Source organism: Calonectris borealis, chromosome 5 (genome assembly GCF_964195595.1).
Source record: "Calonectris borealis chromosome 5, bCalBor7.hap1.2, whole genome shotgun sequence".
In the NCBI taxonomy this organism is placed as follows: domain Eukaryota; kingdom Metazoa; phylum Chordata; class Aves; order Procellariiformes; family Procellariidae; genus Calonectris; species Calonectris borealis.
Genome location: NC_134316.1, coordinates 41,853,209 through 41,867,691, shown reverse-complemented (window position 1 = coordinate 41,867,691; position 14,483 = coordinate 41,853,209). Strand labels below are relative to the sequence as shown.

General features: G+C 40.3%; 2 protein-coding genes across 3 annotated transcripts in view; one reads left to right on the top strand and one right to left on the bottom strand.

Annotated features, from left to right (window-relative positions):
- Positions 1-3,335: 3,335 nt before the first annotated feature.
- Positions 3,336-9,255, bottom strand: LRRC57 (leucine rich repeat containing 57). Of its 2 annotated transcripts, none has more exons than XM_075152075.1 (6): positions 9,218-9,255; positions 8,173-8,351; positions 6,854-6,989; positions 5,557-5,825; positions 4,890-5,075; positions 3,336-4,283 (listed from the first exon to the last, which is right to left on the bottom strand). In XM_075152075.1, the coding sequence occupies exons 2-6, from the start codon at positions 8,254-8,256 to the stop codon at positions 4,242-4,244; spliced, it is 717 nt and encodes a 238-aa protein (XP_075008176.1). In that variant the 5' UTR covers positions 8,257-8,351; positions 9,218-9,255; the 3' UTR covers positions 3,336-4,241. The 2 variants fall into 2 exon arrangements, with proteins under 2 accessions (XP_075008176.1, XP_075008175.1); XM_075152074.1 differs by having other exon boundaries at positions 9,113-9,218.
- The window catches only part of STARD9 (StAR related lipid transfer domain containing 9), a 123,038-nt gene continuing 117,805 nt past the window's right edge, over positions 9,251-14,483 (top strand). Inside the window, exons 1-5 of the mRNA XM_075152051.1 lie at positions 9,251-9,568; positions 10,241-10,333; positions 11,665-11,734; positions 12,571-12,703; positions 13,370-13,478. Of these exons, the coding sequence (XP_075008152.1) occupies positions 9,278-9,568; positions 10,241-10,333; positions 11,665-11,734; positions 12,571-12,703; positions 13,370-13,478 (696 nt within the window). The 5' untranslated portion in view covers positions 9,251-9,277. The remainder of the gene's footprint in view (positions 9,569-10,240; positions 10,334-11,664; positions 11,735-12,570; positions 12,704-13,369; positions 13,479-14,483) is intronic.

The window sequence follows — 14,483 nt, the reverse complement described above, 5'->3', positions numbered from 1 at the left end:
GGTTGTCTCCTGAAACAGAAGACTAAAGCGGTTACCTCATTCTGCTTACAACAGTGCAAACCTGCTCTGTAGCATCTGGAAATTCCAAACATTGGAATGCTTTTCTCCCTTGCCATTACAAGTCCATGTTCTCAACTTCCCTGAGCTCTAAAAACAAATTAGCACGTTGGCTGAGAGAATGCTGTGATTGGTATATCAGAATTGTAATATTGCAATGAATACACACAAGGAAGTAATTTCTGAGTCTCTAAGCTTGAGTGTTAGCAGAATATCAATACTATTTTCTGATGCAGCAAGAGCCAAATCTGTGAGGGAGTTGGTGCCTTCATGTTAATGAACAACACAGTCTGCTTCTTGGATTGTCTTACTGTTGTCTATAGAATAGATGCTTAATTTCCATATCTATGGGATGGAATCAGCACATGTACATCTTTGTATTTCTGAATGCTATTAAGAATGAAGGTTTACAGTTTCTGCTTTTGATTGTTAAACTATATATTGTGCACAAAAAATACACACTTTTATAACTGAATGTGTTTGAAAACTATTTTCTCTTAGAAATTTCTTTGCTTAGTTTCCTGTCCTTGAAAAACTTGGCAGAACTAGTTGCTACTATGCAACTAGGAAGTTTCACTTCTATTTTTATTTCACAGAAATCCTAATGCTAACAAAGGAATGGGTGTAGTCCAGAAAAGAAGAATATTTTGATTTTTTTTTTCCCCACACTCTAGTTTTCATCCCTGCATAATCAACATCACCTAACTTCAAACTATGAAATGTTTCCACCTCTTCTTTGAAAGACTGATTTGTCATGGACTATACTTCAGGATGATAAAGGAACTAAGCAGAATAAAACTCTCCAGTCAAGTATCGGTAACAGATGCTCGGCAAATACCTAGTCCAATAGGTGAAATCCAGTGATTTAATCTACTGCCAATGTAATTTCCCTTGCAAAGCAATTTAGATTTGTATTTTCTCTGATGCTCGAGCCTCAGATTCCCCGAATGCTCTTGGGGGGAGGAGGGCGGGGGGAAGACAGACTTGTGTTGACTTGCAGCAGCTTTGAGCTGTAGGAGAGAGTGGCGTATCTGGGAATGGCTTGGAAGAAGTACTTCTCATACTGCTGCGGGGCTGCCTAGTATATTTCTACCAGTAACTAGGAAAAAAAAAATTAGGGACAGCCATGCAGCACATGTGCCATAAGTACATTTAAACCATGATAGCTGGTAAATTCAAGCTAGGCTACTCCTTGGTGAAAGATGAGTTAAGCCTCTCGACGCAGGGGTAGCTATAGTGTGAACTGCAAGCCTCTTTCCTCTGTCAAAGCTACACGGTGAAACAACTTGCTGTTTCCACAATGCAGTGACTGCAGTTGCTAATTCACCTTTGCTGCACTTGAAACAGCAATGCACTATCTAAACATTGATTGAGTAAATGGATGAAAAGCGTATCTTATTGCAATGGAAAATTAGAGAGCAAGTAAAATGGGTCTGATACAAAATACATGAATGGTTTATACTATTAACTCGGGTAACATTTTCTATCTCAGTAATTCCAAAACTAGAAAGCTGCAAGTGTAGTTGTGTGTGGAAATAAATTGTTTTATAGTGTCACTTGTAGAGTGGGTGTGGTGAGAAGGGAAAACTGAGAATATAAAATACTATATAAATATAGAACTACTAATAGATTATGTGTAGTACTGAAATGTACAGAACAGTGTTCTACTAAGTGACTTGGCAACAGTTATTTATTGCTATGATCTAAAACATGTGAGGGTGTCAGCCAGCTTTTTTTTTTCCTCCTTGTAATGGAAATACTCCTCCTCTGTTCTGAAACAAATTTGGCTAATCCAGGACTAACTCAGCACCATTCAGTATTTTGTATGGGGTTTTCTCCCTCTTGCTTTACAAAATTTTTGATAGCTGTCTTAACTCCAAGGTAGCAAAGGAGCCTAACAGAGTAATTGAAAGGTTTGTAGATGTATACATAAACAAGAGAAATGTTGACTTACTATCTCAAACACTTCTAACAGCAGTAAGAATTTTTTAATAGCAATGCTAATTTCATAATTTTTAAATGTGCTAATATACTCTCTCTTCTAATATATCTTTGTTGAATAGACTGAAGAATCCTGATAAACAAATGTTAAACTTGAGAGAAGCAGCATGTTTGAGCACAGAATATTTCCAGTTTAAAAAAAAAAAAAAGAAACCACAGCACAACGTTGCCGAGTGCATACATACCGATGACAGACCACCCCTTTGTAGTTGCCAGAGTTGGTGAGTTGCTCCTTTCTCGTGCAAAGGGGGAATCTGGTAACTGAGGGGCTTTGTTCTTTCTCTGAGGGGCTTGGATGTCTCTTGCATGGCAAATCTCTAGAGAAAAAAGCTTAATACTTCAAATGGGGTGTAGGTATCAAATGGCAAGACCTGAACTTAAAACAAGCCTCGGGCTTTAAACTATTCACTGAATTTTTACATGTCATAATCTGTGGAGTGTATTGCGATGAAGCTGAATAGATTTCTGTCTATATAGGGCCTTGCGTTATGGCAACATACCAGTTGTCGCCTTAAAGCGCTCCCCTAGTTATGTCTTGCAAAACAAAGTAGCCTAGTAAACATTGTCTGCTGTCAGCAACTTCTTATAGGAAGATAGTTTTTCCATAAAGTAACAGCTGGAATGGGGGTTCTTAAGTAAAACTGGTTCCCTGTTTAATGTTGGATCTCATCCATCCTTTGAATAAGGAGCTGATGTTACCTAAAGCACACTTATAATAGGTATTACTATGTAAGAATTTAAATAAGACATCAACAGTGTCAGGGAACTAGATACCTCGTCTGAGCATCTTATAGAAGAACCACTTACTGCTAATTTTAATTATAGTTATTACATTGAGGAAAAAGATTGACACAGAGGTCACTTCATTTTTCTTAATTGCAGATGGCATAAGACATTGAATACACTTGATGATTACACCAGCAAGTTTAAGGAGTTTGCTATCTAAACGCCTTTCTTGTCTCATGTAGGAAAGCTTAAGCATGGAACAGTACTTAATGAATGATTACGTGTAAGGCAGTCACATTAGGAATGGATGCATCCATGCTTATCCTGCCAAGAAGCGTACTCAGTACAGTTCCTACTTCACTGTTTGGAGCGCGCAGTACATATTGACCGAATTGTTACCGAAGTGTTGACACACTCGAATCCTCTGCATTCTCAAAGCAGTTGAAGTATAGCTGTTACCAACAACTGGTAGAACCAAATACCTGAGTGAGGGCTTTCAGGGATAGCTTAGTGCTACTTGTTAAAGTGACGACAGCAGCAGATACACCAAATAAAGTTGAACGGATTTTTTGAAAATTATTTACTAAAATAAACAAGTACATTTTCCTTTTCAGTATAAGTTACACAATTGCATACATTTTTAGCTCTTTCTAGGTGCTTTTGGTAATAAGGCAGCAGCAGTAGGCTGACGACTAAAACTTTCAGCATTGCTCTCTACACAAGGAGTCAGTGCAAGGATATTCTATTTTCCAGCAATACACATTTTTACTGAATACACTGAAGGTGAACCTCATTTCTATTTGATACAGCTCAAGCAGAAGTGGACTGTAGTGCAATTCTTGCTTATGGGAAAAGAAAGCCCGTACAGTAAAATATGAATGAAGAATGCTCCAACCATGATTTGTTTACTGGAAGCAGTTAATAAAACACTTAACTTAGCCACTTAACTATTTGTGCTTCATAAAAAACTTACACAGGTTATAAACTAAAACCTCACCTGTAAAAGTTCTTCTCTGTAGAATAGTGCTTACTGCAAGACATACAATGTTTCAGATCTGCTTTGGTGGTAGAACTTCCATGTGCTATCATTGAAAAATGTTTCCAGGAGAAATAATCCTCTTACAAATCAACAGCCAGCTTCCTGACAGAAGGGAATTGGCAACTTTGAAATGCTCATTCCCTCTCTCTGTTAATGAACAAGCCCTGACAAAGGAGAACATGTATTGTATTAAAAGCTATAGTGGCACAAAAATCAAAACTGGCCCCTGGGCAGGTTCGTCAGTTCAATACCCATGTTCTCTAGTTCAAGTTTATTCAATGTGGCCTTAACAGACCATATCAGACTACTAGAGGAGGAGTGCTCTGATCATCTCGTTCATCAGTCTTGGTTTACGTCAGTGAAGCAGGTGCTTCAGTCGCTAACTTCTTACTGGGAATACACAGGGTCAGAATAACGATCATGCAAACTTCTTCTTTGTAGCTGTAAATCGTTCCATGTACTACAAAGAAAACAAAAATATCTAAGATTCAGAAATTAATACAAGATTCATTATTGAAAGAAGCTAAGCTTCTGCTCTCAGACTCAAAAGCACTCTGCCTCTAAAGCGTATTTGCATTTCCCAGACACAACTATTAGAGCTTTAATTAAAAAAAAAAACACAACAAAAAACTTTCTGCCATTTGCTGTAATTCAGATTAATATTCTAGAAAGTCCGTCCCCACAGTGCTGAACAGTCAGATCTCAAGCATTAAGGATGAACTAACGTTAAACAGTTACGAATGCTGCATAATAGGAAGGATCCATTATTTTTTGTCCCATCAAAGTGAAGACTTGCTCCTTCACACACCTGTCATCATTAGCTACCCTTCAAAAGATGCTGATGAAAGAACACTGATCCTGAATCAGAATGAGAAAGTTAACCTTTGAAGAACTCTTGAAATTCTTTTCAGAGATTAGTTATGAATCCAGTACTAGTGACAATACCAGTAGACTGTGCTTTTATTCACCAGCATAAAAGCTCAGTATTGTGAGGAGGTACTGGGTAAGGACTTCACCAGAAGCTTCTTGAAAAAAAAAAGACCAAAAAAAAAAAAAAGACACAAACCTTGTCATAACCTTCCAGTTCTCTGAGTTTCTTGATTTCAAAGAGGTTACCTTCTACTGCAAGCAGTGAGATCTGGGAATCACTGAGGATGCTTTGAGGAAGCATGCTGAGTTCTAGACAGTTTTCTTCTAAACGCAAGACTTTGAGGCGTGGACAGTGGGAGATCTGCACTGAGATCTGGGAAATCTGGTAGAAATAAAAAAAACAAAGAGAAATGGGATTAAAATGTTAGTGATCCATGATTACTTTAAGTGATCTGTGTTTCAGACTAACATGAAACAATTATCATGTTGTAAATATAAACTACATGAACAGTAACTACTTAACAACAATGCGTAAGCAATGATAATAATGGTCAAAAAATCCAAGTAACTTTTCTTTCTTCCATGATGACAGGCAACCTAGACACCTGTTTATCAGATTCCTACTCAAGAACTGTTCAAATAATTTTTTGTATGATTAAATTCAGGATTTGTTAGTTAGTCAAATCAGGCAGTTGGATGTATCAGTACACAAATTCTTGTTATGATCCCTCATTTCTGTTGTGTCCAAGAGATGTTTTTTGCTGTAAAGTTTCAATAGTCTCGGCTTATGTTCTCTGGATGCACTAAGTCCAAGATAAACCACGTCCTAAATCTACATGCCCGTAATATCTCAGTTACCAGACCTGATTCTGATTCAAATTGAGCTCAATAGCCTGCAATTCTTCCACAGTGTCGGGTACGTTTTGGATCTGGTTTTTGGAAAGATCTACCACATCCAAATGGCGAAGACCACAGAGTTGTGTAGGCACAGTCCGAAGCTGGTTTCCAGAAAGGCTCAGGGTTTTGAGAGCCGAAAGTTGTCCAAATGCAGCCGGTAGCTGCCTCAAGTGATTGCCATTCAAATGTAGTGTTTCCAGTTTTTTCAGTTTACACAGCTCCTCAGGTAAAGCAGCTAGAAATAAGTGACAGAACAAAGAGATGACCTAAACAAAGAGCAGTAAACATTCATACCCATATAATTCAAATAAGCTTCTGCATGGAAAACAGTGCTATATTACAGTAATTTCTCACAGAATTCCTCCCCATTTTCCAGTGAAGGCACAGATCCCTGCACAGAAACTTAAGCCCACTAACACATGCTTTTTAACCATCTTCCATAAACATCTTAAAAATAATCTGCAGACAAGGCAGACCTTGCCTTTTTCACAGGCTGAAAACACTACTCTCAGAGGATTTTAGACTATCGGTTATACTCTTTACTAACCACTTTGCCAATGTATTCTATGACATTTGAAGTACCACACAATTCACAGCTTCAGGTCTGCTGCAGCCCTTTAGAGGTATTACTCAACTCACTCAAAAGTAAGTTCTCAGATAATTCGTATTGTATCATACTAGCAGATAAGCTTCACCAGGTAAGCTCTGCTGGCATTCATTCATCCCTCATTCTACCTACACATGTGTGTTACCTGTAGCACTCCTCGAGTTCCACTATAGAGTCAGAGAGGCTTGTAAATTGCATTTGTTTTTCAAAAAGGCAGATAATACACAATTAACACATTAAAAAGTTAGTTTCTTCACCTCATCCTAACATTTCCATAAGGTTGGACGTTTGTCCAACAGAAACTGTAACAACCATTGAATGGCCAGCAACATTTTCTACAGATCATCTTCATTACCTGTTCTCTGTGCAAGTACTAAACCATCTGACACTGTTAAACCTTCAGATCAGACAAGTCACAGCGCAGAAACATTTTATGGTTTTAAGTACTTGCATGTCATTGTAAAAATGATAATACAACTAAGTTGGTAACTAGTTTTGAAGAATTTATGGTTTGGGGATTTTTTTCCTGTACATGAATTCCAAAGATTTCAGTTTAGGTGACTAAACTCCCCATTAAATCATTAAATTTAGTTTCTGATCAGAGAAGTCAGGTTATTATTTTAAAAATCTGTGGAGATATTAATTAGCAGGCATACTCAGTTTGTTGTTGTTTAGAACAAGGCTCTTCAAAAAGGAAAATTTTCCAATGAGTGGTGGCAAGAGCTCTATTTTGTTGTTTGACAAGTCTATTGTCCTTAAGTTGCTTGTTAGCTTCTGCAGATCTTCAGGAAACTATGGGGGACAAAAAAGATACAGCATTTAAATAGTTGATACAACTTTGAATGTTCAAGTTATACAACTTAAAATTTTAACTGAAATTTGTATCGCTATTACATACTGTCATATGTATCACAATGTCCAATCACCACAGTGTGCAACTAAGTTGGCAAATTTGCTTAATGCATAGTTTTAAAAATATTTTTTCATCTGAGGAAGGGAAAAGGGATATAAAGGAGACAGTCTAACATCTAGGAGGAGTAGTTTTTAAGCCAAAGAATTTAAATTAAAAAGGGAGAAGGAAGTAGACCGTGACATGAGCTCGTTTATGTTCTAGTCCTCTTGTGTGTTTCTCTTAAACATGCCTATCATTTAAAAATATTCTACAGCTAGTTAACAACTCTATGTTTTAGCAGAGTAGGATTGGCAAATTTTTCTCTTTTTAAATAATTATGTAAACCATTTTCCTTATTCTTATTTACATCCTGTACCACTTCAATCTGCACTTGGCACTGAGCCGAAAAAAAGAAAAACCTGACAATCACCATCAGCGAGTCCTGGTCAATAGACCAGTGGTTTTGATTCTCCTTTGGTTTGGCAGGGGAAAAGGGAAAAGAGAAGGTAGGATAGTGGAAGAAGATACTTTAGAGAAGTCATGGAAAATTACTGCAATATAGCTATTTTGGCTATCCTGTGAATTGTTACTAGATTTATGGTTCCAAGACATTCTGTGTTTTTCTGCAGTTGAGTCAGAGTCAAGACAATTTCTCATATAATAAACCTCAAGATGCTTCCAGCCCAGTGGACAGCCTGTACAGACTATTCATATGACTACAGTTAAATACAGCATAAGTATCTAAATGCGACAAATTGTGGAGTATCTTTCTAGGGAACAATACAGTTATAAAATTTAGTTTTTTTCCCAAGTTTATAGCCCTTCTTTAAAAAGCAAAACAACATCATAACTAGTACTTCTTGAACATATATGCACTCTAAAGCATAAGATCGAAGCATGCAAGTGTCCTGACAGACAAGCAAAAATGTGCTCTGCAAAAAGGAAAAAAAAATTCTTGAAATAATATTATTCATCACTATTTATGAGAAATAAATGTACGCAGTGCATAATGAGGTGGAAATTTCTTTCCAAAATTGTCAGTCATACACACAAACAGCCACGTTTCCACTACAGTTACAATACCTCTGTCAGTCCCTTCGCTGTTAGCTGAAACACACCAGTTTTCTGTGCTGTCTCCAGGTGAGCTTTTAATGCACTATTTCCCATCCTAACAGTTCTTTGTGAAGCATACAGAGTTCGAACGGTAATCTCAGCAAGTTTCTCTCAGTTATTCTGCACTGGAGAACTGCAATCCAAAGTCTCTGTGATAAAACAAATGTAAAAAGTCATTTTATGTGTAATGTCTTCAGCACTACAAGCATCTCAACATACTGAACCGTTTCACTGCTGTGTTTTCATCTCCGTCATAACTAAAACCTAGAACTTAAAAGATTTACCTAGCTTAAGGTGCCTTCATTATAGCAGTTTGAATATTAAAATGATGCAACAAATACAGTTAAAACTAAGTGGAAAAATGGCACACTTTCCACATTTTGCCTCTTTCAGGGCCCAGTAGCGTAAGGAGATTCTCCATGGAGACTGGCCATGATTTCAGTGGCATCTACCAGCACTGACCTGCTTTCAATATTAGTTTTATTTGCTTTTTTGGAAACATTTGTTTCATTTAGAGACTCGACTCCTTTCTTGTGCCTCTAGATGCTGACACGACATCCATCTCCCGTAACTCCAGCAGGGTTTAACCCCCACGACAAACTGCGCCGGATTACAGGCCGAAGGATTAGTGCCCGGTGGGGAATAAAGCCCAATACGGCACGTAAACCGCCGGGACGAGGAGCCCAAGAGAAGCAGCACTCCCTGCCGCGACGGCTCGAAGCGGGGCAGCAGGACCCTCGGCACGGGGCAAAGCCAGCAATCACCCGCTGCAGGCCCCGGTCCCTCCGCCTCACCCCCGCCCCCGCTGCCCCGGGCCCCATCGGGGCCGCTTAGCCCTCGGCCCTGGCCCCGCCACCGCAGGGAGCTCCGGTGGGGGCAGCCGGACCCGGCCCGGCCCGGCCCGGCCCACCTGTACAGGCGCCGCGCGCCGTCGTTCCGCGGCGGCGGAGCCCCCCGCACCCTCCCCCGCGCTCCGCCGCCGCCCTTCGAGAACGGACGCTCCAAAAGCGCTTACCGGCTCCGCCGGAACCGGACGCGTGTCACACCCCCCCCCCCCCTTCCTGTCACACCCAACATGGCGGCCGCCCGCCGGCCATGCATGCCGCCATCTTCCCGGGCTTCCGGGACACCCAGCATGGCGGAGCGTCGCCGCCCCGCTTCCATAGGGACGGCGGCCGCCAGACCCAGGCCCCGCAGGGCGGCCTGGCCGGCGCGCAGGGCGCTGGAGCTGAGCCGGTGGCGAGACGCGAAGGGCGGTGAGGAGCGGAGCGGCGCTGAGGCCGGCCGCGGCCTTTGGGAGGCGGGGCAGCCCACGGCGGCGGCCGCCCTGCTGGCGCGGTGCCTGGCGGCGGGCGTCGTGAGCCAGGTAACGGCCCGGAGTGGGCCACGCTGGAGCGGCGGCGGGGGAAATAATGGCGTAACAAAACCTACCTGTGGTAGAGGCTTGGAGGAGCCGTGGCTCGGGTGCTGTGCGGCAGCTCTCCTCCTCCCGCTGTGGCCGTCCCTCACCCGTGGTGACTGCAGGTGCAGCGCCTCGCACCCCACCTAAACCCCTGCTTTAGTGCCTTGCCCGCCACGGTGCCGGCTGTGCGTCTTGAAATAAGGTGAAAGTGCTGAACCGTGTTACTGTTTGCGTAAACGCTTGTTAATTGGAAAGGCAGAGAAGTTTTTCCTTTTATTGTGGGATCTCTTACGTTTTTGGCTGCTGGCAGCTTTCCTTACAGGGAATAGCCGTGCCTTCTGGTGTGTATTTTTCTGGAGCGTGGACGTGAGGGTTTTTCGATGCCCTCTAGTGCGTTGCAGCAGCGTGCAAGCCGGGATCGTTGGCAGCGCTCTCATACTGCCTTTTATGAAATTTTCTTTTCAGTCATGTTCATTTTCCCCGAATAATGCGTGTATTTTATGAGTTGTTCAGATTAAATTTACTGTATTGTATAGTGTAAGAGATTAACAGTAACTTCAAAAGCCAATCTTGAGAATTTGCCTATTACGTTCTTGCTGCTGACTGCATTTTTTTACCGTTGTTTTCCTTTTACAGGAGACATTGGATTTAACCTGTAGAAAAGCCCCGTGCTTTGTGAAATTCTCAGAGATGGAAAAAATGGCAAACATTCAAGCTGAAATCAATGAGGTACAGCCTTTACTGTTGTCAGTGTACATTCAACACGTCGATACTTAGTGATAATACATGGCACCTGATGAGGTATCGGACTGCCATGTGCTATTGTTTCAGGTTTGGGGTTTTTTAACAGTTCAGCAGTTTAACAGTTGGCACTTTTTCCCTGTGGACTGAGTTGTCATAAAGAAAAGAACAAAATTATGAAACAAAAGTTTTTGGAAAGACGCAGCAGCCTGCATCTTTGACTGAAGTGTTACCTGAAATTTTCTGAAGAAACTGAAGAACAAATAAGAATTTGTAGTTGATTTCAATTCACAAAAATGTGTTTCTTTATAGGCAACTAGACCATTTTGTTGGTTAACAAGAGGTAACCTCAGTCATTTCCTACTGCCTGAATTAGCTGTTGGCTTGTATTTTGTGATAATGTTTTCTGAGCATTTGCCCACTGGTACAAAAACTGGTTTATTAAGTTACACAATGTGGGCTCTGGCAGCTACAAAGCCTTACTGCAAAGCAGTGTGACAAATTCACTGTTGACTTTTTTGGAGAATGAGTTAAACAGCTGGCATCATCCTGTATTGATGGGCAGAAGGAACGAACAGTTTCCGGCTCCCAGTAAGGTGGCTACTTGGCCTCCTTTGCTGGAAGGTTTCACACGCAAAGTACTCTCTCTGACAAATGTTCAACATGCTGTGAGTGAAGCAGGTTTACTTTTGTCCTCTCCTCAGTGATCAAGAAAAGCAAAGCAACAGTTCTCTGTGTGTCCTGAGAGACTGATATGTCATCCTCTTCTATACTTTCCTCAGTCTTCTCTTGTCTAGCCAAAACAACCACAACTCTCTCAGCCCCAGGAAGGTATCTGCTGCTCCTGTGCTGGTTTGTCATTGGAAAGAATTAAAGCTAGGAGTTTCTCCTGAGAGAGCTTCTCCCACAGCTAAAAAAACCCAACCCAACACAAACCAATCTTTGCTAGAAGGAAGAAACTTGGGGCTGTGAGAGGTTCTTTAGTAGAATATAGACTATGAAACTGCTTTGTAGGAGATGTACGTTTCTGTGGTTTAGGAATGAATTGCAGGATCTGTCTTTTCCAGTACAAATTCCCAATAAATCACTAAATTGTTTAGGTTTTTTTAAACAGTCTTCCTATTGATCAAAAAAGCCCCACCTAGTAGTAGAAACACATGGTAACATGCTCTCATGCAAATGCTCGCTCTCTTTTACCCGCGTTCTCCCCCACGCTCCTGCTTTCTCCCTTTCTCCTTCCTCCCCCGCCCCAAGAGAGTCAACAATACCTGGATAAGTATGTTAAAATGCATTTTCATTTGATGTTATTATTGTTGTAGAAGAAACTGAAAACTGAAATGCTGCAGTTGGAGAAGGAGACAGCAGACATTGCTCACCCTTTTTACTTAGGTAAGTGCAGTTGTACCTTAGAAAAACCAAGAGTGTTAAATGACTTCATCAGCAGATTGACGTTTCATCTGAGTACATGACACTTCTAGAAGTTATTGCAGCTTTCTCCACTGGATAGCTTGTTAGAGGTGGCAGGTGTTTTATCAGCCCCTAAAGAATGCTTCCACACTATTTGAACTTGCACCTTCTGCTGTCTCAGTAGAAGCTCCGTGCGTAACTCATTCTCCAAAAAAGTTGTGTGTGTGTGCGATCAGCTCCCCAGGGTCAGTGGAGCATCAGGAGTTCAGAGATCATCAGTAACCCGACTTGCTTCCCTTGGCCTGTGTGCTACTTTGCTGCTTTTCCAGTAACTCGGTGTATTTCTGCTGCATCAGTATGCCCTTAAAATTACTTGGATTTTCATTTTAGTATTTTGGGAGCATATGTATTCATTTCTTTATTATTTCGCACTTTTCCCACTACAATTTTATGGATGCTTAAAAACATTCCAGCTTGCTACTACTGTGTTAGGCTAGTGAAGTATATTGTAATACTTCAATGCTATGGTATAGTTTAAGAAGTTGGTTTCATCTCGAAGATGGTTGCTTAAAACTATAAAGAATGTAAAATAATTAACAAAGCTGTATCTCTAAAAAGTAGGTATTATGACTTTGAGGTGCACGCTGATATGAAGTCCTCTACAATCCAACAGAAGTCATTCTGATTAATGATACCTTTCTTGAGCGTAAACTGTCCAGTGCAATAGAACAGACTTTTTCTTTCTGTCTTTCTCCAGAAGAAATTTTGCTCTTGTTTTAGCAGGATGATAGTTTCAACTTTGCAATTTTATTTTATAGGCAAAAAATGTGAGATTTTGCAAGATATGAACAAACACTTGGAAGCTGTACTGAAAGAGAAGAGAGCTCTTAGGAAGAGGTTGATAAAACCCAGATGTCAAGAGAGCCTGCCTATTGAGGCTACTTTCCACAAGTAGGCATATAAAAAATAATTGTTCTTTGTTTGCAGGAGTCCAAATTAATTTGAACTAATAGGCAGTAAAAATCGCATGCTTTCATTCACTTTTCCATTAAGAAGAATAAAAATAAAAAATGGTAGCAGAACCTCAGCTAAAAGCTAGTAGTTTACTCATCGCTGAATTCATAGAAAGGTAGTGATATGTATTTTTACGAATAATTGCTTAGGTTATTGGTCTTGTCTTCTGAAGATTACACAATGACTTGTATTGTTTTAAACAGATGTCTTAAATGCTTGATCCATTATGCTTCTCCATAGGTAGGAATTGTGACTTTAGCATTTGATGTCTTCCTTCTACTGTGACTTGCTCAGAATAAGTGTGTGAATGATTCACAGACAAGCATAGTACGTGTTTTAAAAATACAGTCCTTCTCATGGCCTAAAAATCTAGTCCAGTTACTGAAGAAGTGCATATTCACGTCTGTAATTCCTGCCCTACTTGTTGCTGAGAGTCATAAAAGAAGTGTAATTGCAGAGAAATTAATTAGATGGTTAGGATCTTGCATAAAACTGGAGAAGAGAACTAAGAAAACCCACAAGGGAAAGAAATAAGAGCTTGGAAGTATTAAATCCTCATTGTTTTGCACAACTTTTGAGTAGGGGGCTCATTCTTGGTTACAGGTATGTAGTAGAGTTGTTGACTGAGGCTGTGACTTTCATTGAGAAGCTTGAAAGCCATTTGCAGACCGTAAGAAGCATCCCTCAGATACCAAACATCATTAAGAATATGGTGAGTAGCAAAAGAACTGAGCCTTCTGTCTCCTTCAGCATTAAGAATTCAATGCTGCTTGGTTGTCCTCCTAGATTGACAGAATGTATAGAGATGAAATCCAACTCTTTTCTGCTTCAGAACACTGCTTTGACAAAAACAGAGGTGCTCGTGATAGAGTTGGAGGAGCTGGCAGAGCAAATACTGAAATGGAGAGAACTGCAAAAAGAAGTGTATTCTGACAGCATCTGCAATACTGCTGAATTGGACTTTGGCTTATCTTTAACCTAACGAATCATTTTCCTCAAATAGGATGCCTATTCAAAGAACTACCTTTGGGTGAAAACTACAACATAGTTGTGCTTTAATCCAACGGGGATTTTGTAGGTAGTTATGTTTCTGTTCTTCTGTAACAGTTCTCCAACTATTAAAAAAAAAAAACCAAACCAAAACCAAACAACAAGGACAATGAGCAGTAGCTCATAGGAAGACAGACTACTGAGAAGACTGTTAAGGAGTTCCTTTTTGAAATAGTTGGACAGGATTCCCTTGGAGCCTGGATTGTCAATGCAAATTTGTTTTGATATTTCTTATGCACTTGCTATAGTGTCTCTATTCATTTTTATAAGCATCTTGATAAAACACTGTATTTTGTATGTCACTATAAAACTTCAATAAAAGCACCAGATTTCAAAAGCTCAGTTTCTTGGGTTTTATTTTGTTATAAAATCCTATAATTAAAAGAACAGTGCAAAGTCTTAGGTCCCAGCTTATGCTTCCATAGGAGTTCCAACCAAGAAATTAAACCAGTTTTAAATTACAGTTTATTATGGCTATGATTTTGTTGTGTGGGAAAGCAGGGAATGGACTTGGTGATATATGGCAGGTCTACTGATTGGCAAACCACATTTCTATGATGGTGATAAATATAGTCTTCAGTCCCTCCTATTTTTTGAAAGTAACCACCAGGTGGCTCAGTACCACATAAATTTCACTCTAGTTTATTTGACTATTGCATAAAAACGT